General features: G+C 34.8%; 1 protein-coding gene across 1 annotated transcript in view; it reads left to right on the forward strand.

The window, feature by feature from the left end:
• LOC136034588 (apoptotic protease-activating factor 1-like) overlaps positions 1-23,535 on the forward strand; it is a gene marked incomplete in the record, with an annotated part of 238,446 nt that overhangs the window by 136,501 nt on the left and 78,410 nt on the right. Inside the window, 2 exon segments of the mRNA XM_065715856.1 lie at positions 2,821-3,051; positions 11,728-11,912. Of these exon segments, the coding sequence (XP_065571928.1) occupies positions 2,821-3,051; positions 11,728-11,912 (416 nt within the window).

Here is a 23,535-nt window from a genome sequence, read left to right on the forward strand (position 1 = left end):
CCATTGTAGTTGTGTCCCTATGTCCCACCTTTGAATATAGATAGATATATATATATATATATATATATATATATATATATATATATATATATATATGTGTTTTTAACTACGTAAAACTAGCGAATATACAACATTCTTTGCTGTCCCATTGTCTGTGCATATAAATAGATTGTCAGGTTTACCGACTCTTGAACATGCAACATATAATGGTCCATGGGAAAACAATCCGTATTCAGATCTATACCTCATGATTCTAATGATTGCCCTTGAGCTTTGTTGATGGTGATTGCTAATCGACCATTCCCTGAGTCACCATCGTCATTTATATATCCCCCTGTGCACCCCGGCGTCCCCTTTGTAGTTATGTCCCTGTGTCCCGGTCGTCATTTATATTCCCTGTGTCCCGGTCGTCATTTGTGTCCCGGTGTTCCAGTCTGTGATTTCTCTTTGAGTGTCCCGGGCGTCATTTATATTCCTTGTGTCCCGGTGTCCCGGTCGTCATTTATATCCCCCTGTGCCCCCCGGCGTCCCCATTGTAGTTGTGTCCCTGTGTCCCGGTCGTCATTTATATTCCCTGTGTCCCGGTCGTCATTTGTATCCCGGTGTCCCGGTCTGTATATACATTCGTTTTTTAGTTTTGTTTTTCTCCTTTATTTTTTCCTTTTTTCTTTTTTTTCTTTTTTAGTTTATTTAGATTTTTAGATTTTTTAGTTTTTTTATTAGTTTTTAGTTTTTTTGTAGTTTTTACCATTTTTTTTTAGTTTTTTTAGTTTTTTTTTTTACTTATGTCCTGGTCGTCATTTATACTCCCTGTGTCCCGGTCGTCATTTGTGTCTCGGTGCTTTGTTGATTGCTAATTTATATTATATTTATATTTATATTTTTTATATTTATTAATATTTTTTTAGTTTTCTTTTTCTCTTATTTTTCAGTTTTTTCCTTTTTTTAGTTTTTTCTTTTTTAGTTTTTAGTTTTTTTTTGTTTTTTACCTTTTTTTAGTTTTTTTAGTTTTTTTAGTTTTTTAGCTTTTTTAGTTTTTTTATTAGTTTTTAGTTTTTTTTTTAGTTTTTGCCTTTTTTTAGTTTTTTTCAGTTTTTTTTAGTTTTTAGTTTTTTACCTTTTTTTAGTTTTTTTTAGTTTTTTAGCTTTTTTAGTTTTTTTTCTTTTTAGTTTTTTTTGTAGTTTTTACCTTTTTTAGTTTTTTTTCTTCTTTTGTATTAGTGTGAAATAATTCAGACGTCATATGCGGACAAACACGACGTCACTCGACAGACAGACAGACAGACATAACCCACAAACAACTTATTTTTATATATATTTATTCATATTTTTTTAGTTTTCTTTTTCTCTTTTATTTTTCAGTTTTTTCCTTTTTTTTAGTTTTTTTCTTTTTTAGTTTTTAGTTTTTTTTAGTTTTTTACCTTTTTTTAGTTTTTTTTTAGTTTTTTTTAGTTTTTTAGCTTTTTTAGTTTTTTTATTAGTTTTTATTTTTTTTGTAGTTTTTGCCTTTTTTTATTTTTTTCAGTTTTTTTTTAGTTATTAGATTTTTACCTTTTTTTAGTTTTTTTTAGTTTTTTAGCTTTTTTAGTTTTTTTTTCTTTTTAGTTTTTTTTGTAGTTTTTACCTTTTTTAGTTTTTTTCTTCTTTTGTATTAGTGTGAAATAATTCAGACGTCATATGCGAACAAACATGACGTCACCTGATCCACAGATCCACACACAGACAACTTATTTTTATATATATAGATATATATATATATATATATATATATATATATATATATATATATATATATATAACAATAAAAAGGTTTCATCCCTATTTTGAACTGTTTTACTTTCATCTGAATACGGATTGTTTTTCCCATGGACAATTATATGTTGCATGTTCAAGAGTCGGTAAACCTGACAATCCCGGGACACAAATGACGACCGGGACACAGGGAATATAAATGACGACTGGGACACTCAAAGAGAAATTACAGACCGGGACACCGGTACACAAATGACGACCGGGACACAGGGAATATAAATGATGACCAGGACAATCAAAGAGAAATTACAGACTGGGACACCGGGACACAAATGACGACCGGGACACAGGGAACTTGACGACCGGGACACAGGAACACAACTACAACGGGGACGCCGGGGACACAGAGGGATATATAAATGACGACAGGGACAGAGGGAATGTTCGATTAGCAATCACCATCAACAAAGCTCAAGGGCAATCATTAGAATACTGAGGTATAGATCTGAATACGGATTGTTTTTCCCATGGACGATTATATGTTGCATGTTCAAGAGTCGGTAAACCTGACAATCTATTTATATGCTCAGACAATGGAACAGCGAAGAATGTTGTATATTCGCAAGTTTTACGTAGTTAAAAACACACATATATATATATATATATATATATATATATATATATATATATATATATATATATATATATATATATATATATATATATATATATATATATATATGTATCTATATTCACAGGTGGGACACAGGGACACAACTACAATGGCGCGTAGCTAATATGGCGCGTAACGACTTACGCGTGTGGGGGGCTTGGGGGGACGCGAAGTGCCCCCACCAACTAGGTGTTGGGGTGGTGCGAAGCGCCACCCCAACAGCTAGTTTTTATATATATATAGATTACGTTGATTTACCTGCACTATTCTGTTTTTTTGTTTTCTTAGCCATGAGCAAGCCAACAATGACATTATTAGAAAGTTGTGTCAACAAAAAATGTATCTGCATGAAGTGTGTTTAATATATGTTTATATTCACTGTTATTAATTTGTAGGTACTACATCGAAAAATTATCGAACGATATCAAGAGGGACATAGGCCATATTATGAATTTCCGGATGACAACTATATTTACTACTTCATTGGCTACCATTTGGATCGCAGTGGCGAAACCGAACTATTTCCGGATGTATATCTGGATATTAGATTTATAGCAGCTAAGCTTCGAGCAACCGGACCGGGTGATTTACTCAATGATATGTGCAAATACGAACGATACATCAGTGTAAGTTCAGTTTTAGGCTGTTTTTACACTGAAATATACCCCTTTTTCAGCTGATTAGCATCCCCCTTATTAATCTATGCCACTACACCCTTTGAAGAGAAAGTCTATATTTTCCTATAAAATTTCATTGAACTTTTTTTTTTTTTTTTTTTTTTTTTTTTTTTTTTTTTTTTTTTTTTTTTTATCAAAATCTAAAAACTCTGCATTTATGTATGAAAAATATAAAAATACGGATTCGATCTTACTTACCAAACACTGTTCACAAAAAGTTTATATTGGAAGTTTTTGAAAATCAGTATAAAAAGAAATTTGAACATTCGTAGTTTTATTATCAAAAAATGCTGTTTAGTATGTCCATTATTTTTCATTACATTCAAAGTGAAAGTGCCGTCTAGGGATATTTTTTTCAAGTCTTAGTAATAATTATTTCGAAAATATTAATCTGGCATTTGAGCTGCTTGGGGCTGACGTAATGGGGAACGCTCGTCAAAATTCTCATTCAAAACTTTTGTTTTTGCCTTCCTCTCAGGTATAGTTAAATAAAGTAAGTATTTTTTTTTTTTTAGCCCACTCTGAGACGCCTTTTTTTTTATTTCGATTTTGCAGGATACATTGTAGGACCGTTCTCTATGAACGGCTTCTGTACATCTGGGGGACACCTAAGCTGACTAAGTGTTCTCGATGATACTTACGGCGATTGATGATGCAAAGGGTCTCAAATACCGAGTGGAGTTGAGTCAGTCCTTTCATTTAAAGACGATTTTGGTGTGCCATCACCGAGCTTTCCCCCTGAAAACAATCTTAAACTGTTCTTCCTTAAAAAAAAAGTATCATATCTTCTCCTTCTTTCTTCAGTGCACATGCTTTCTATTACTACCCGCAATTGTGCTGTTCCCTAAAATACCCTAAATTTGCCCTTACTTCTGAGTCCCGAGTTCTTTATTTAACAGTAAATTTTATCTACAAAAAAAACTACTTCAACACAATCTCCTCCATAAGGCTGCATGGCCGGGAAAGAACAGGGAAGAAAAAATACCAACACAAAAAAATATAAACAAAATCCCAAAAAATCCAGGCGCCCACCTTAATAATCCCCAAAATGACAAGCTATGCCGGGGGTAGCGCATGATTTCACCTACTCAATTAAATATCCAATACAATCCAGAGGCATCAACTCCAAGGGAAATCAGGAAAAAACTTATTTACTTGCTAGAAATTCTCCAACATAATTTTTGAACATACCAAACGAGTGGCAGCTTCGTGCAAACTCTGAGAGCGTGCTCCAGATCTTGTTGGAAGCTGTCAGAGGGTTGAAGTCAGACCTCACTGATGGAGTGTGAAGAACCTGTAAACTGTTGGAAGTGCGGAGATGATAAGTCAATTGATCACAAACAAAAGATATATTATTACATATGACAGCAGGGAGATGGCCGTGCAACTGAAAAAAAAAATGAAAAAAGAACAAGAAAGAAAATAGAGATTTCAAATCAAGCACGGGTTTAAGAGAAGATCGGTTAGTTTCCTGAATAAGATTCCTTGTTTTATCATAAAGTTTTGAAAGTGGCTTCAGAGAAGAGGGAAAAGTTGACATCCAAATAACAGAACAATATGATTCATAAGACTTAACTAGGCTGCAGAAGAAGATTCTATGAATCGACCCTGGAAATATGTGTTTGAGCTTTCTAAGGATTCCGAGACTCATGGAGACTTTCATTTTAATCAGGTCAATATCGATGCTTGAAGGAAAGATTTTCGTCCAGCAAGATGCATAGGAATCGAACGTAACGATCATTAGGTCTACTTAGAGAAGCTCTTGATACTTGTATTTTATTTAAGTCAGGGCAAGCCTTTGAGACTCTGGAGAAAATGAGAAAACTTGACTTTCTGACATTTAAGGCAAGATAATTTACATCAAACCACTCGATAACTCTTTCAAAAAGGGCTATCACCTTTGAACAAAGATCAGGCTCAGTTCTACCTGCTGTGCCAAGAGTACTGTCATCAGCAAAAGTAATAAGTGCATCCGGTAAGGACAATGTTCTTTCACAATTAGTGGCGGATGCTGGTTGACAAAGACGACAGCAAATGGTAGGTTTTAAATTTTTAACAGCATTAATAAGGTCATTGGCGTAGATTAAAAAGAGTATCGGCCTAATGACAGATCCTTGTGTAACGCCAAACTCTATTTCAGAAGGGTTAGAAAAGTGCAGATCAACCTAGATGACTCGACCAGATAAATATGATAGAAATCAAGAATAAGCATTCTCTTCTATAGCAATATGGGACAGTTTCCAAAGAGTAATCTTGTTTGTTAGTCGAATGCTTTTCGAACGTCGAGAAAAGGACCAGCTGGTATCAACCCAGAGTCAAGAGCTGAATGTAACCAATTCAAGAGAGTTGCACATGCATGCTCAGTTGAGTGCTTCGCCCTAAAACCAAACTGAAAATCATGAAAAAAGTGTTTAGAATTAAGAAAATCAAGAAGTCGAGAAGTCAAAAATATTACTAAGCACTGATAAAAGAGATTTGTGACGATAATTTACAGGATCATTCCTTGATTCACCTTTAAAAAGAATAATAACACGAGCACTCTTTAAAGCACTTGAGAAAAATTGACAAGTCTCTTTGAAGGCAGAAACGATGATAGGAAGAATGAACTTGACAACCTTAGTTGGAATACAGTTTTGGCCAGAAGTAGAAGAACTTCTCAAACCATTGACAATTCTGGCTATTTCAGCTCCAGAGACAGGTTCTAATGCCATTGATATAAGACAGGGCGGTCCAAGGTAAGACCTAAAATTGGGTAGAGAAGAAGAAGGACTTACAGAATAGGTTGTTGTTTTCCCGATGTTAGCAAAATAGGAAGCAAACTCATCTTAAACTTTTAAATCATCCTCTACATTTTCGCCGTCAATCACAACACTCGAAGGGACAGAAGGAGGCAGAGAAGATGGCGTGTTAACAGAATTGATTACCTCGTCATTTTTTATATCACTCGTCAATATAAAATTTTGCACCAAGGTCAACGATGAAAATGCATTATCAAGCAAAGAAGTGGTACTGTTAGTTGTGCGAGTTGGATTGCATGCAGAAGGTATTGTTTCACAAGCGAGCGTCGTTGAAAGAAAATCCAAGGCCGAGGATGACCTCTGGTCACACAAATTAACGTTGAAGTCACCCATAATGACAAGTTCACATAAATGAAGTTGGATTTTTTATAAAACCTCATCAGAACCTCAATGAAATAGGGAACAGACCCATTAGGAGACCGGTATATATTACCAACAATCAAAGTATCAGCTTTGGTTTTAATCTCAATAAATATGGATTCAAAAATTCATTCTTCATTTCTTGACAGGACATGTCTAACAGAGTACGGAAGATGTTCCGAAATATAAACAACAAGGCCACCTTTAGCCATCCCACTTCAATTCAAGTATTCTATCTTGTACTCACGGCGATGCAATCGAGATTCATTTTTTGAATCAAGGAAAGTCTCACAAAGACCAATAAAATCAGGGTGACCACTACGCACTATTTTTTTTCAACTCATCAAACGAAAAACAAAGACCCTGAACATTAAGTTGGAGCACAGAGGAACTACCATCTGATTTGGATACTCGATCTAAATCCGATACATACTTACTACTAACTGAAAAATGGGAATTTGATGGTGATTTATTAGACTGACCTTCTGAATTATTTATCAAACTAAGAACATCAATTGGATTATTTTGAAGATGAAGTAGTCGCTCACCCAAGGAGGAGATGTCACCCGAGCTTTAGTCAGAAAAATTCAAAATGCTTACATGCTATGATCCATCACGTGCCACTCACTATCCAGCTTTGTATCTCCAGAACAATGACATGTGGACAGCAACTAGGCAAACAGAACGATGAACTCATTTTTTGAGACAATTGAAACTGAAACAGAAAAAATAAAGGCCAGAAACAGAGAACTTGGATAAGAGAAAAACTTGTATACAAAATGAAAAACAGTGAAATAGTAACTAAATCTCACAATCAAGGAGAAAAATTTACGCATCATAACTTACGAAAAAAAAAGCACTAACAACTATCAAACAAATAATTAAAGAATGAATGAATCACACCAATTACTCATCACCTCCGACTGACACGGAGACTGTATAACTAGATAGTTTAAAGGGATCGAAACACGAGTCCTCAATTCGTAAACAAGTCTTACTCTTAGAAGACTTTTTCGCTTCTATTCATACACTAATCCCTTTCGTTATCAGTCGGGTTTCAGTAACTTTTGCTGAAGTATCAGATGACGTACGGATATTGCAGCCGAAAGGTAGCAGTTCTTTTCTGTGGTGTGCCAGTTCACGTTGGAGATCAGAAGTGATGTTTTTTTCCAGATTCTTTCAGTTTACCACAATCTTTCATAATAACGTCCATAAGAGGCCCGTGTTCAAACAGCTAACAAATATCCTAGATATGCAATAGTATCCATTTTTTTTTTTTTTAAATCAAAAACGTAGAACAAGCTTTAATATTCACCTAAACAAACTTTTGACTCAGTTATTTTATCTTGTTTGAGGTCTTATTTAGAAATTCCATCCCTTTTCAATTGAAATGCTCAGTTTATCTTTCCAAGTGGTTTGACGAAATAGATACAAGTCAAATGCCGAATTTTGTGTACATGGATTTGTTGCCAGTAATAATTTCTTTGATGTAATTTTTTTTTCACCTTCTTGAGGTAATTTGTGCACATCGTCGTTCCGGCTATAATGGTGTATTGTTCGGTCATTTATAACTTCACAACGTTTTTGGAACATTTTAATCTATAAAAACTATTTCAAAACATTTAAAAATAATTTAAAACTAAAAAATGACCTTATTTAGAAATAGCAACAAATTTGTATGCATCTCATCATGAGCGTCTTTTCTTGCGACTAGTCCTTTCAGGTAAAATTAAGAACCATTCATAGGCATATTAGTTCTTAATAGACCATACAAAACGCTATTTTTCATGAGCTCGATACAATTTTTCTTCTATCCCACCAGCAAAGGCGTTTGAAGTGGACTATTATTTAGGTGTGGTTTTTGAATTAATCGACTGATTACCAATCAGTCATTGGTAGCATTCCTTAATAAAATAAGAAAAGTTTTCTTATTCTCGTTCAGTTACCCGCTTTGTAGAGCTATAATGAAAGAAAGGTTGAGATAGCTAGGGCACATCCTGCTAATGAAAGATGAAAAACTGCCAAAAATGTCTCTTTTTGGCCCACCGTCTAGGGCTAAACAGAAAGTAGGTCGTCTGCGGCTGGGGTGTTGCCGTTGTGCAGCATAAGAGTAACGGCTGGTGTGCATAGAAGAACCCTTGGATTTTATGAGCATTTCTTGAGAATTCCTGAAGAAATGTTGGGACAATTCTAGTTTTGCAAAATGCGCAAAGGATCAACCAGAAAGCATAAACTGAATGTTTATCTAAATGAAAGCCAGATAAGTATATTTGCATTTCAACAGTCATGTATTGTTGTTAAAAAACCTAATAATTGATGGAAGGGAGGTGGGTGGAAAAAGAGAAACGGAGAAAGAGTAAAGAGATACAGAGGGAGGTGCTAATATTGATAAAAGTGGCACGTTGTAACTGGGGAGGAAAACATACGTCATATTGTAGATTTTACAATTAACAAGTTATCCATTTATCTGTGGAGTTTATAAATGAGCTTATGGCAATCGCAAAACTACCTCTTTTCAACTTTTTCCAAAACAAACAAATTTCAAATATATTCACTCATATGCTGTTTTCAAAATAAAGTGAGTTAAAAATTAGGCCTTTCCTGAAGCTGTTTTACAAGTGGGACCGTTTCAGCATCCATATTAAAAACAGCCTGAACTAATGGTGTTGCTACAATTTTTCAGAAGAAACCGTTCGATCTACTCTGGCTTCTCAAGAATGGATTATTTAAATGTTAAAATATCATATACAAGTGCTGAATTTTGCTTAAGTTTCCAGCTTGAAGATCCAAACAGTAATTTTTTACGAATTTTCGATTTTACTCGACCTATGGCAGAGACTTGTGAAGCAACTGAGTTAAAAATTAAGCGCACTATGGAAAAGAGACTTGCTAAACAGTATAAAAGGCTGAAAAAGACTTCAGACGAAATGAACATAACTATTAAACTTTCGGATAATCCAAATAAATCACACATTTCTACTTTAGATATACTTAAAGATTCTGAATACCCAGTAGAAATTTTTAATAAGACCTATTCAATAGTTTGGAATACTCCCAGTGTTATTTCTTTAAAAATAATCAAATGTATTTTGGTCGGATTCCCATGTTATCCAGTGACTAAGCTTGAAAATGCTGACGAATCTCTTGCAAAATTCAAATGGTTTAGAAGCATCACCTTTCTTTCCAAGGAACAACAAAAGAATGTTGTATATGAACGTCAGTGGACAGAAAGAGGAAAAAAATGTCTAAAGCCCATGAAAATAACACCACCCGATGAAACAATTGAAAGTCAGTGGTGTTTTATTGGTGGAAGTTCCTCATACTTGCCAACAACTGAAGATGTTGATCATTGGCTACTTGTAGAATGTATACCAAAGAATAAGGACACAGAAGGCCAACCTTTTAGGACAGTTTCACCTGTTGTAGTTTCAGCTGGACCAGGAAAATGTCCATTTGAAGATAGACATAAGTTCACAAAAGAAAGGGTTTCGAATCTTGGTCTCAGAGTAGTGACTTATAATCTATTGGCTGACTTGTACGTGAATAAGCAGTTTACATATTGCCCACCGTATGCTTTAGAAATCGCCTATAGGAAGCAATTTTTCTTGAAAGAAATTATAGGTTACAATTCAGATTTAGTGTGTCTTCAAGAAGTGGACACCAAAGTGTTTGATGGTGACTTAAAACCAAGGCTCCATTTAGAGGGTTTACCCGGGATCTTTGACAAAAAAGGAGGCCAAGTGTCAGAAGGACTCGCTTGCTTTTATCGAACTGATAAACTGAGGTTACTTCAAACAGAGAGTTTTACTATAAGTGAAGGATTGCAGGAAAGGCCAATTTTCAGGAGAGTATGGGAGACAGTATGTCGCAATGAAAAGTTAAAAAACAGAGTTCTCCAAAGGACAAATGCTCTTCAGGCGCATGTATTTGAGCTAATAGAACGACCAGATCGTTGGCTAATTGTTGGGAACACTCACCTATACTCTCATCAAGACGCAGATCATATAAGACTTCTTCAGGCTGGGTTAGGAATGCTGTATTTTGAAGACTTAGTTAACACACTGGAATTAAAGGCTCCAGATAAGGAAATTGCCCTAATCTTCTGTGGGGATTTCAACTGTTTTCCCTCAAATGGTGTCCTCGAATTAATGCGAAAGCAGCATATTCCTCCTGATCACAAGGATTGGACCTCAAATGTCGATGAAGCTGTTGAAGATCTCCCTCTGATTAACCCTATAAGAATGGAAAGTGCACGTGGCACGCCTCTTTATACTAACTATACTGATGATTTCAAAGACTGTCTGGACTATATATTTTACCAAGAGAATAGATTTAATGTCAGTCAGGTAGTTCCACTGCCAAGTGAAGAAGAGCTTAGTGCTAATGTTGGACTTCCTAGTGTTGTATTTCCCTCAGATCATGTTTCCTTAGTAGCTGATCTAACTTGGGTGACAAACAAAGGCTCATGAATCTGTACAAAATTTGTGTGCTAACTTTGACAAGTCAAGTGAATTTGTTTGCTTTAGCTATGTATACAAAAAATTAAATTATTGAGAAAATCCTTTTCTTAATCAGTGTCAATTGGCTCTCAAGTAGTCCAACGCTTCTGTTCGAATGGAAAATTTAGTTAAACCACATTTTCTTTCTGTGAGCATCGGTTCGCTCTTTACTAGGTTGCAGCTAAGATGAAGATGATGCGGTTTCTACACAACATATATCAGATGCATTATTTTACCATTTACCAATGGTTTTTGAGGCATGTTTTGACAAGTAAGAAATATGGATACTTCAATTTCGACTGTGGTAAAACAAAATACGCTATACGACATTTTATATCTAACCACGCCCATTCAACATGCCAGCCCAATTTAACTGGCCAACCCGGTCTATCTCAGACCAGCCCATGGTTAGAGACGACATTCAGCAAAAGAGGTGGTGATACCTTGGGCGCGTTATCCGTATGAAAGATAATGTCGTCTCGAGACAGATTGTAGAATGGCAAACTCAGGGAAACCGCAGGAGAGGTCGACCAAAGAACACCTTGTGTCGCACCTATCAATGAGAATTGTCCAACATTCACACGACGATCGAACCAGAATGGGAAGATGTTTGGGCAGAAGCGCACATGCGGGATGACTGGCGACTCTTTGTGGATGGTGCGAGTGCCTCCAGTGGCACAGTAGGATCTAAGGTCTAAGGTAAGGTCATTCGAATGAGGAAGATTCTTAATAGTGTGTATTTTCGTATTTTTATCAAGGCAAGATATTACATAGATCAAAAGGTGTATCACATATTCTAATAGATCCGAAGTCGGATATAGATAGTACTGCATCGTATTAATAGAAACTATTAACTTGTTTTCTTCATATTGGCTTGAAATCGAATTTCCTGCTTATGTGTAGGTTTATACCATCCTTGGGAGAAGCCGCAAAAAATAAGCACATTTTCACGTTTTAACATATTTCAGGGCAATGGAAACGAATCCTCCTACCAAGATTTCCTCATATTCATCAAACATCACGGCTCTTACATTGCTGTACATCCCAAAGTCGATGTTATCCAGCTTGCTTTATTAGAGCCTATAAAATCTGCCGTATACAAAAATGCTGTAGAGATAGCTCATTTAGACCCAGACAATTATTATGAGTGGTGGTGAGTTTTTCTTTCAATTTGTTTTTTTTTTTTCATGCGTATTTGCAACGGTCCTATTTTGCCTCTTGTAAGTTCAAATTCAATTTATTAACATAATACGCATAACAAATAAAATACACTGGGTTACCATGGAGAGACAGAGCTCGTGATTGTGGTGACCCCATCAATATTTACAACATAAATAATATTAGTTGAAGATCCAATACCCAAGTCCACGGCCCACACACAAAGCAGAATGACAAAATAATTACCACAATAACAAAACAATCAAACAAACGTGCACGGAGAATGACATCATGAGCAATCAGAGACAATGAATTAAAAAAAATCCATAGAGAGAAAAACAAAGATTAATGGTGAAAAATTTCTAGGAAAAAATTTAAAAGTTCATGTCTTATTATGTTAAATGATTTAGTATCATCATATACAGTATGAAATTTTATCCATGTGCTTGTTATGATGTTCCTTGGTAAAAATCTCGACCTCTTCGTTATAAATCGAGAAGAAATACGCTGGTCTTTATGCCGAATCCCATAATGATGAAGTTTGCCCTTTCTCCCAAGCATACCAATGGACTGAAAATAAACTGGGAGCATTTGACGGTCATACTTAATTTTAAAAAGCACTGAAGAAAGATTACATAGACAAGAAATAGGAAGGATATGCATTAACAAATAAAGAGTTTCTGTCGTCGTCTTACCAGGGTATGACGAAGGTGATGGTAGATTCTTCTGTAAAATCCTTAGAGCCCGATTTTGCACAGTTTGTAACGGTTTAAGATGGGTTTTAAATGTTGCCAGATAAACAATAGGACAATATGATAAATGGGAAAGAACTAAAGAAAAATATAACAATCTTAATATTTCATAAGGGAAAAAATGTTGCAACCTATACATGATTCCAACTCCTTGTGCTGCTTTAATTCGTAGACGACCAAGATGACCTTTAAACGAAAGATTTTAATCAATCTCCACACCAAGGTACCAGATCGAACTTACTCTTTGGATGCTTATACTTAAGCCTTCAATAGTCACCTTATCAAATTCAATAGGCTCTTTATAAATGCGGCTGTAAGTCATGAATTTTGTTTTAGCTACGTTTAGTGACAATCGATTAGCCTGTAACCACTGAGCCAATGCTGTTACGTGCCATTGTAGTTGTGTCCCTATGTCCCACCTGTGAATATAGATATATATATATACTAGCTGTTGGGGTGGCGCTTCGCGCCACCCCAACACCTAGTTGGTGGGGGCGCTTCGCGCCCCCCCAAACCCCCCCGCGCGCGTAAGTCGTTACGCGCCATAATAGTTACGCGCCATTGTAGTTGTGTCCCTATGTCCCACCTGTGAATATAGATAGATATATATATATATATATATATATATATATGGTTTTAACTACGTAAAACTTGCGAATATACAACATTCTTTGCTGTCCCATTGTCTTTGCATATAAATAGATTGTCAGGTTTACCGACTCTTGAACATGCAACATATAATGGTCCATGGGAAAACAATCTGTATTCAGATCTATACCTCATGATTCTAATGATTGCCCTTGAGCTTTGTTGATGGTGATTGCTAATCGACCATTCCCTGTCCCGGTGTCCCGGTCGTCATTTACATCCCCCTGTTTCCCCCGGTGTCCCCGTTGTAGTTGTGTCCCTGTGTCCCGGTCGTCATTTATATTCCCTGTGTCCCGGTCGTCATTTGTATCCCGGTGTCTCGGTCTGTATATACATTCGTTTTTTAGTTTTGTTTTTCTCCTTTATTTTTTTCCTTTTTTTTTCTTTTTTAGCTTATTTAGATTTTTAGATTTTTTAGTTTTTTTATTAGTTTTTAGTTTTTTTTCTTTTTAGTTTTTTTGTCCCGGTCGTCATTTATATCCCCCTGTTTCCCCCGGTGTCCCCGTTGTAGTTGTGTCCCTGTGTCCCGGTCGTCATTTATATTCCCTGTGTCCCGGTCGTCATTTGTATCCCGGTGTACCGGTCTGTATATACATTCGTTTTTTAGATTTGTTTTTCTCCTTTATTTTTTTCCTTTTTTTTTCTTTTTTAGTTTATTTAGATTTTTAGATTTTTTAGTTTTTTTTATTAGTTTTTAGTTTTTTTTTCTTTTTAGTTTTTTTGTAGTTTTTACCTTCTTTTTAGTTTTGTTAATTTTTTTTTACTTATGTCCTGGTCGTCATTTATACTCCCTGTGTCCCGGTGCTTTGTTGATTGCTAATCGAACATTCCTTTTGTCCTGGTCGCTTTCTCTTTGAGTGTCGTCATTTATTTTTTTCTTTTTTAGTTCTTTTAGTTTTTACCTTTTTTAGTTTTTTTTAGTTTTTTAGATGAAATTTTTTTTTAGTTTTTTCCTTTTTTTCTTTTTAGTTTTTTATTGGTTTTTACCTTTATGTTAGCTTATTTTTCAGTTTTTTCCTTTTTTTTTAGTTTTTTTATTTTTTATTTTTTTTAGTTTTTTACCTTTTTTTAGTTTTTTTAGTTTTTTTAGTTTTTTTAGTTTTTTAGCTTTTTTACTTTTTTTATTAGTTTTTAGTTTTTTGTAGTTTTTGCCTTTTTTTAGTTTTTTCAGTTTTTCTTTTAGTTTTTTATTGGTTTTTACCTTTATTTTAGCTTATTTTTCAGTTTTTTCCTTTTTTTTAGTTTTATTTAGTTTTTAGTTTTTTTTAGTTTTTTACTTTTTTTTAGTTTTTTTAGTTTTTTTGTTTTTTAGCTTTTTTATTTTTTTTATTAGTTTTTAGTTTTTTTTGTAGTTTTTGCCTTTTTTTTAGTTTTTTTTAGTTTTTTAGCTTTTTTATTAGTTTTTAGTTTTTTTTGTAGTTTTTGCCTTTTTTTAGTTTTTTTAGTTTTTAGCTTTTTTATTTTTTTTTATTAGTTTTTAGTTTTTTTTGTAGTTTTTGCCTTTTTTTAGTTTTTTCAGTTTTGACGTCACCTGATCCAGTTTTTTCAGGTGACGTCACCTGATCCACGATCCACAGATCCACAGACAACTTATTTTTATATATATAGATAGTTTTTTTTTTACTTATGTCCTGGTCGTCATTTATGCTCCCTGTGTCCCGGTGCTTTGTTGATTGCTAATCGAACATTCCTTTTGTCCTGGTCGCTTTCTCTTTGAGTTTCGTCATTTATTTTTTTCTTTTTTAGTTCTTTTAGTTTTTACCTTTTTTAGTTTTTTTTAGTTTTTTAGATGAAAATTTTTTTTAGTTTTTTCCTTTTTTTCTTTTTAGTTTTTTATTGGTTTTTACCTTTATTTTAGCTTATTTTTCAGTTTTTTCCTTTTTTTTAGTTTTTTTTTATTTTTTATTTTTTTTAGTTTTTTACCTTTTTTTAGTTTTTTTAGTTTTTTTAGTTTTTTAGCTTTTTTACTTTTTTTATTAGTTTTTAGTTTTTTTTTGTAGTTTTTGCCTTTTTTTAGTTTTTTCAGTTTTTTTTTTAGTTTTTTATTGGTTTTTACCTTTATTTTAGCTTATTTTTCAGTTTTTTCCTTTTTTTTTAGTTTTTTTAGTTTTTAGTTTTTTTAGTTTGTTACCTTTTTTTAGTTTTTTTAGTTTTTTTAGTTTTTTAGCTTTTTTATTTTTTTTATTAGTTTTTAGTTTTTTTTGTAGTTTTTGCCTTTTTTTAGTTTTTTTAGTTTTTTAGCTTTTTTATTAGTTTTTAGTTTTTTTTGTAGTCTTTGCCTTTTTTTAGTTTTTTTAGTTTTTTAGCTTTTTTATTTTTTTTATTAGTTTTTAGTTTTTTTTGTAGTTTTTGCCTTTTTTTAGTTTTTTCAGTTTTGACGTCACCTGATCCAGTTTTTTCAGGTGACGTCACCTGATCCATCCACAGACAGACAACTTATTTTTATATATATAGATATATATATATATATATATATATATATATATATATATATATATATATACTAGCTGTTGGGGTGGCGCTTCGCGCCACCCCAACACCTAGTTGGTGGGGGCGCTTCGCGCCCCCCCCAAGCCCCCCCGCGCGCGTAAGTCGTTACGCGCCATAATAGTTACGCGCCATTGTAGTTGTGTCCCTATGTCCCACCTGTGAATATAGATATATATATATATATATATGGTTTTAACTACGTAAAACTTGCGAATATACAACATTCTTTGCTGTCCCAATGTCTTTGCATATAAATAGATTGTCAGGTTATCCCCCTGTTTCCCCCGGTGTCCCCGTTGTAGTTGTGTCCCTGTGTCCCGGTCGTCATTTATATTCCCTGTGTCCCGGGTCCCGGTCATCATTTGTATCCCGGTGTCCCGGTCTGTATATACATTCGTTTTTTAGTTTTGTTTTTCTCCTTTATTTTTTTCCTTTTTTTTTCTTTTTTAGCTTATTTAGATTTTTAGATTTTTTAGTTTTTTTTATTAGTTTTTAGTTTTTATTTCTTTTTAGTTTTTTTGTCCCGGTCGTCATTTATATCCCCCTGTTTCCCCCGGTGTCCCCGTTGTAGTTGTGTCCCTGTGTCCCGGTCGTTATTTATATTCCCTGTGTCCCGGTCGTCATTTGTATCCCGGTGTACCGGTCTGTATATACATTCGTTTTTTAGTTTTGTTTTTCTCCAGTTTTTGCCTTTTTTTTTAGTTTTTTGTCCTGGTCGCTTTCTCTTTGAGTGTCGTCATTTATTAGTTTTTTCCTTTTTTTTTTTAGTTTTTTATTGGTTTTTACCTTTATTTTAGCTTATTTTTCAGTTTTTTCCTTTTTTTTAGTTTTTTTTTATTTTTTATTTTTTTTAGTTTTTCACCTTTTTTTAGTTTTTTTAGTTTTTTTAGTTTTTTAGCTTTTTTACTTTTTTTATTAGTTTTTAGTTTTTTTTTGTAGTTTTTGCCTTTTTTTAGTTTTTTCAGTTTTTTTTTTAGTTTTTTATTGGTTTTTACCTTTATAGTTTTTTTAGTTTTTTAGCTTTTTTATTTTTTTTATTAGTTTTTAGTTTTTTTTGTAGTTTTTGCCTTTTTTTAGTTTTTTCAGTTTTGACGTCACCTAATCCAGTTTTTTCAGGTGACGTCACCTGACACATCCATCCACACATCCATCCATCCATCCATCCACAGACAACTTATTTTTATATATATAGATATATATATATATATATATATATATATATATATATATATATAAATATGTTTTTAACTACGTAAAACTTGTGAATATACAACATTCTTTGCTGTCCCATTGTCTGTGCATATAAATAGATTGTCAGGTTTACCGACTCTTGAACATGCAACATATAATGGTCCATGGGAAAACAATCCGTATTCAGATCTATACCTCATGATTCTAATGATTGCCCTTGAGCTTTGTTGATGGTGATTGCTAATCGACCATTCCCTGTGTCGCCGTCGTCATTTATATATCCCCCTGTGCCCCCCGGCGTCCCCGTTGTAGTTGTGTCCCTGTGTCCCGGTCGTCATTTATATTCCCTGTGTCCCGGTCGTCATTTGTGTCCCGGTGTCCCAGTCTGTGATTTCTCTTTGAGTGTCCCGGGCGTCATTTATATTCCTTGTGTCCCGGTGTCCCGGTCGTCATTTGTGTCCCGGTGTCCCGGTCTGTATATACATTCGTTTTTGAATTGGTCTTTTTTTTTAGTTTTAGTTTTTTACCTTTTTTTTTAGTTTTATTAGTTATACCTCATGATTCTAATGATTGCCCTTGAGCTTTGATGATGGTGATTGCTAATCGAACATTCCATGTGTCCCCGTCGTCATTTATATATCCCCCTGTGCCCCCCGGCGTCCCCGTTGTAGTTGTGTCCCTGTGTCCCGGTCGTCATTTATATTCCCTGTGTCCCGGTCGTCATTTGTATCCCGGTGTCCCGGTCTGTATATACATTCGTTTTTGAAATGGTATATGATGAAATAAATTTTTGTATTTTTCCCCTTTTTTTCTTTTTAGTTTTTTTTTGGTTTTTACTTTTTTTTTAGTTTTTTTTTCTTTTTTCTTTTCAGTTTTTTTTTATTTTTATTTTTTTTAGTTTTGTTTTTCTCCTTTATTTTTCATTTTTTTCCTTTTTATTTTTTTTCTTTTTAGTTTTTTTTTAGTTTTTTAGCTTTTTTAGTTTTTTATTAGTTTTTAGTTTTTTTTTATCTTTTTTGTTTTTTTGTAGTTTGTACCTTTTTTTTAGTTTTTTTAGTTTTTTTTTACTTATGTCCTGGTCGTCATTTATACTCTCTGTGTCCCGGTCGTCATTTGTGTCCCGGTGCTTTGTTGATGGTGATTGCTAATCGAACATTCCTTGTGTCCCGGTCGCTTTCTCTTTGAGTGTCCCGGTCGTCATTTATATTCCCTATGTGCCGGTGTCCCGGTCGTCATTTGTGTCCCGATGTCCCGGTCTGTAATTTCATCAGTCGAAAACATGACATCAGTCGACACACAAACATGACGTCACTCGACACACACACACACAGACAACTTATTTTTATATATATAGATAGATAGACTTCGGCTTGAATACATTTGTTTTTGAATTGGTATATGATGTGTCCCGGTCGTCATTTATATTCCCTGTGTCCCGGTCGTCATTTGTGTCCGTACATATGTATTTGATTGCCTTTACGGAGTTACAGTATTCAACGTTTATGTGTGCATTAAATTTTTTTGACAATAAAGGTGAATATGGAACAACCCACTGATTATCTACTTCTATGGTGGTACCGTTATGCTTCTTTATTATTGCTGTTTTACCGCCATCTTCAGTAGATCTTCTTCTATATTGTGGGTTACCATCATTGCCAGTAATTGTGTTAGGTACTAAAAGTCGAGGATATTGCTTTTTGCACCTTCCTTTGGCCATGCACGGTGATTTTTCATTCAGTGCACCGCAAGGTCCATGTATCAGATTTTTTACAACAATATCATAAAAGCCTTTATCGATATTTTCATCAGGAATTTCAGCGGAAATCACATCGTCAATTTCACTAGAAGTAATTTTATCATGTAGCCAGATTAAAATATGTGTGTGTGGCAATCCTCGTTTTTGCCATTCCACTGAGTACATCCAACAGCGCACTGACCCAAACACTTTAAGCTTTACTATGTAGTTTATCAGTGATTTCAACTTTTGCCGGAAGACACGGGCCGTAATGTCATGTCTATGAACCGCCGATTGTCCTGGAAGTAAAAGCTGCCATATCTCGTCCCAAGATTGATTACATGTAAATGTAATAAATAAATCTGGACGACCATAGAGACGAACATACGCAATAGCATCTTGAGAATATTCATGCATATGACGGGGACTGCCAGCATGTGACGAAGGTAAAATCGTTAATCTTCCAACGTTTGTGGTATTACCGTCATTTTCAACTGCATCTCGCAAATGAATGTATTGTTCAAAGCGGAGCTTGGTCTGATTCAGACGGATAAATAGCAAACGTTCTGATTCAAGTTTTGCATACATATCAACAATATATTAGTGAAACAATTGACGGCATTTTAAAATATAATTGTCTTCATCCTGACGAATCATTAGTCTATAGGAATAATAATTCATTTCGCTGCATTTCTTATCCGTTTGTTTGTCAGTGGATGGATCTTGCAATTTATTATTAAAGTGATAGCCGTTGGCTCCATCCCAAAAAATGATAGGATATTGTAGGGCATCTTAGCATCGATGAGTTTCAGCAACTCTTACCAACTGAGTGTTTCGCTTATGAAAAATAATATCTCGAGGTAAACACTGATCTACGACCATAACGATTGCCACTTCGTCGATAGTTGGAGCATTGCATCTACGCACATGTTGGCCAGTAGGCGTTATGTCAGCGGAAATAACAATTTTATGCGTGTCAGTAGGCATCAAATCGATTGCTGTTTTGACCAGACGCACTAAATTATTATTTTCCTGGAAAAGATGTTGCAGTTGGGAAACGATAGTCCTTTCAACGCCGGGAGAAATTTCGCAACGTGCATTCAATTCAGAATTTCTATCACTGATGAAGTACAGTTGTAAAAATTTATGATTTTCGCCTGAGAATGGTAGAAGGGACCCTGCTCTATAATAAATGTGCCCTTTTACTGTGAAAGTAGGCATAAATTGATCTTGATTTTCGATTTGGGCACCAAACGACGTCATTCGGAAACATGAGTTAAATTTTCTAAAGTTTAACAAAATACGCTTAGATTCTGACGTAGTTCCAGTAAGTAAAGTCTTCAATGGCTCTGGTGGTGCAGCCAGTTGAGGAAGTTTAACTTTTCCTGAGGCGCAACACATTCCCATTGTTTCACCATTAAATTTCAAGGCCTTGCAATAGGGACAAATTTTAGACATAGTCCCGATTTGAACACATCTACTATAATAATCGACTGGGCTGTACCTGAATGCCAGGCGAAAATTTTCAGGTTGCTCTTGTGATTCCTTGGCACGCTTTCTTTTGGTGATTTCTCTTTGAGACGCAAGCCTGTTTTCACGCTGTTGTTGTGATTCCTCGGCACGTTTTCTTTTCATACTTTCTCTATTAGCCGCAAGTCTGTTTTCACGCTGTTGTTGTGATTCCTCGGCACGCTTTCTTTTCTTACTTTCTCTATTAGCCGCAAGCCTTTTGGCATAGACTCTGAGCATCTTCCTCAGCTGTTTCTTCTGCCATTGTAGGTTCTTCTGTCATTTTAAGATCTATATTAAAAATTTCTCTTTGAAAGGCCTTCTTATATACTTATAATGACGTCATATACAAAGCCTTTGACGTCATAACAAACATGACGTCTGTCGACAAACTACTTCATGACGGCATAATGCTCAATCCTTATGATGACGTCATTCGACAAACATGACGTCAGTCGACACTAACAACTTATTTTTATATATATACTAGCTGTTGGTGTGGCGCAAAGCGCCACACCAACACTTAGTTGGCGGGGGCGCTTCGCGTTCCCCCGAGCCCCCCCCCCCCCCGTGCGCGTAAGTTGATACGCGCCATTGTAGTTGTGTCCCTGTGTCCCACCTGTGAATATAGATAGATATATATATGTTTTTAACTACGTAAAACTTTGAATATACAATATTCTTCGCTGTCCCATTGTCTGTGCATATAAATAGATTGTCAGGTTTACCGACTCTTGAACATGCAATATATAATTGTCCATGGGAAAACAATCCGTATTCAGATCTATACCGCATTTTTCTAATGATTGCCCTTGGGCTTTGTTGATGGTAATTGCTAATCGAATATTCCCTGTGTCCCCGTCGTCATTTATATATCCCCTATGTGCCCTTCCGGCGTCCCTGTTGTAGTTGTGTCCCTGTGTCCTGGTCGTCATTTATATTCCTGGTGTCCAGGTCGTTATTTGTGACCCGGTGTCTCGGTCTGTGATTTCTCTTTTAGTGTCCCGGTCGTCATTTATATTCCTTGTGTCCCGGTGTCCCCAATTCGATTGCTTTTTTGAACAGAAGCACTAAATTATTATTTTATTGGAAAAGATGTTGCAACTGGAAAACGATAGTCCTTTCAACGTCGTTGTTTTTTATCATCAGTATCACTTTCAAGTTGTTTGGCTTGTTTTACCTTGGCTTGTCTTTCGTCACTATGAAATACATATCGCCGAACCTATGTTTTTTAACTAAAATCTGGTAAGCCTTGATGACCTTATCCAAGTCAAAATCCCAAACCTAATCATCATCGCTGTCATTTTCAGTTTTGATACGTTTTCCGGTGTCCCGGTCTCTAACATACGACAATAGATAAATTGTGTTGTAAGTTTGTTCACGATCCCATAAAGTGATAGCCGTCGGCTCCATTCCAAAAAATGATAGGATATTGTAGGGCATCGCAGCATCGATGAGTTTAAGCATTTCTTGTCAACTGATTGTTTCGCCTATAAAGAATATTATCTCGAGGTAAGAACTGATCACCGACCATAATGATTGCCACTTCGTTGATAGTTGTGTATCAGTAGGCATCAATTCGATTGCTGTTTTGAACAGAAGCACTAAATCATTATTTTTGTGGAAAAGATGCTGCAACTGAGAAACGATAGTCCTTTCAACGTCGTTTTTTTATCATCGGTATCATTTTCAAGTTGTTTGGTTTGTTTTACCTTGGCTTGTCTTTCGTCACTATGAAATACATATCGCCGAACTTTTGTTTTTTTTTAACTAATATCTGGTAGGTATTGATGACCTTATCCAAGTCAAAATCCCAAATCCAATCATCATCGCTGTCATTTTCAGTTTTGATACGTTTTGACTCTCGCTGTCCAGGTTGATTTTCATCTAACTGCGCGGTTTTGCGTTCTTTAGCCGCAAGCCTTTTGGCATAGACTCTTTGAGCAGCTTCCTCGGCTGTTTCTTCTGTCATTTTAAGATCTATAATAAAAATTTCTTTTTGAAAGACCTTCTTATATACTTATAATGACGTCATATACAAAGTCTTTGACGTCATAACAAACATGAAGTCAGTCGACAAACAACTTCATGACGGCATAATGCTCAATCCTTATAATGCCGTCAGTCGACAAACATGACGTCAGTCGACACACAAACAACTTATTTTTATATATATAGATTTTAGGGCATCGTAGCATCGATGAGTTTCAGCAATTCTTACCAACTGAGCGTTTCGCTTATGAAGAATAATATCTCGAGGTAAAAACTGATCACCCACCGTAACGATTGCCACTTTGTCGATAGTTGGAGCATTGTATCTACGCACATGTTCGCCAGTAGGCGTTTTGTGCAGCGGAAATAACAATTTTATGCGTATCAGTAGGCATCAAATCTATAGCTGTTTTGAACTGCTGCACTGATAAAAAACGCTTAGATTCTGATGTAGTTCCAGTAAGCAAAGTATTCAATGACTCTGGTGGTGCAGCCAGTTGAGGAAGTTTTACTTTTCCTGAGGCGCAACACATTCCCAATGTTTCACCGTTAAATTTCAAGGCCTTGCAATAGGGACAAATTTTAGAAATAGTCTCGATTTGAACACATCTACTCAAGCTATTTTTTACTTTCTCTTTCAGCAGCAAGTCTGGTTTCGCGTTGCTCAACACGCCTTCTTTGACGTAAATTGCACATTCCTAATCTGGCCCTTTCTCTTTGAATCGCAAGCCTGGTTTTGCTTTTTGGTAACTTTCTATCTTTTTCAATGTTTTTCAATTTGTCGATGTTCATTCTAACATTGACAGTTGGAAAAATCTTTACATGCCAAGCATGCTAAAGCTCAAAAATTTATAATAAAGCTCAATATTTTGGGTAAGGTATCTCTTTTAAGGTTTTCGAATTACTTTAATCTATTGTCAAAATATATTGAAATACTTGTGCAATTCCCAGATTTTTACATTTTAAACAATTTAATAAAATTGAAAGAGCCTCAATATTTATGAATACTTATTATTCAAAAGGTTTTTCATTTTTTATTTTGATTCTTTTATAGTTTTTTTAGTCTTTTAGTTTTTCTTTATTTCTTTAGTTTTTGTCTTTTATTTTATTATTCTTTTTTTTAGTTTTTCTTTTTTTTTTTTTTTTAGTTTTTTTTTTAGTTTTTTTCTGTTTTTGAGTTTTTTGATTTTTTAGTCTTTTAGTTTTTCTTTTTTTACTTTTTTTCTTTTTTCGTTTTTCGTTTTTTAGATTTTTGATGTTTTTTAGTTTTTCTGTTATTTTAGTTTTTCTCTTTTATTTTT

The sequence above is a fragment of the Artemia franciscana genome, chromosome 2 (genome assembly GCF_032884065.1).
Source record: "Artemia franciscana chromosome 2, ASM3288406v1, whole genome shotgun sequence".
Classification (NCBI taxonomy): Eukaryota; Metazoa; Arthropoda; class Branchiopoda; order Anostraca; family Artemiidae; genus Artemia; species Artemia franciscana.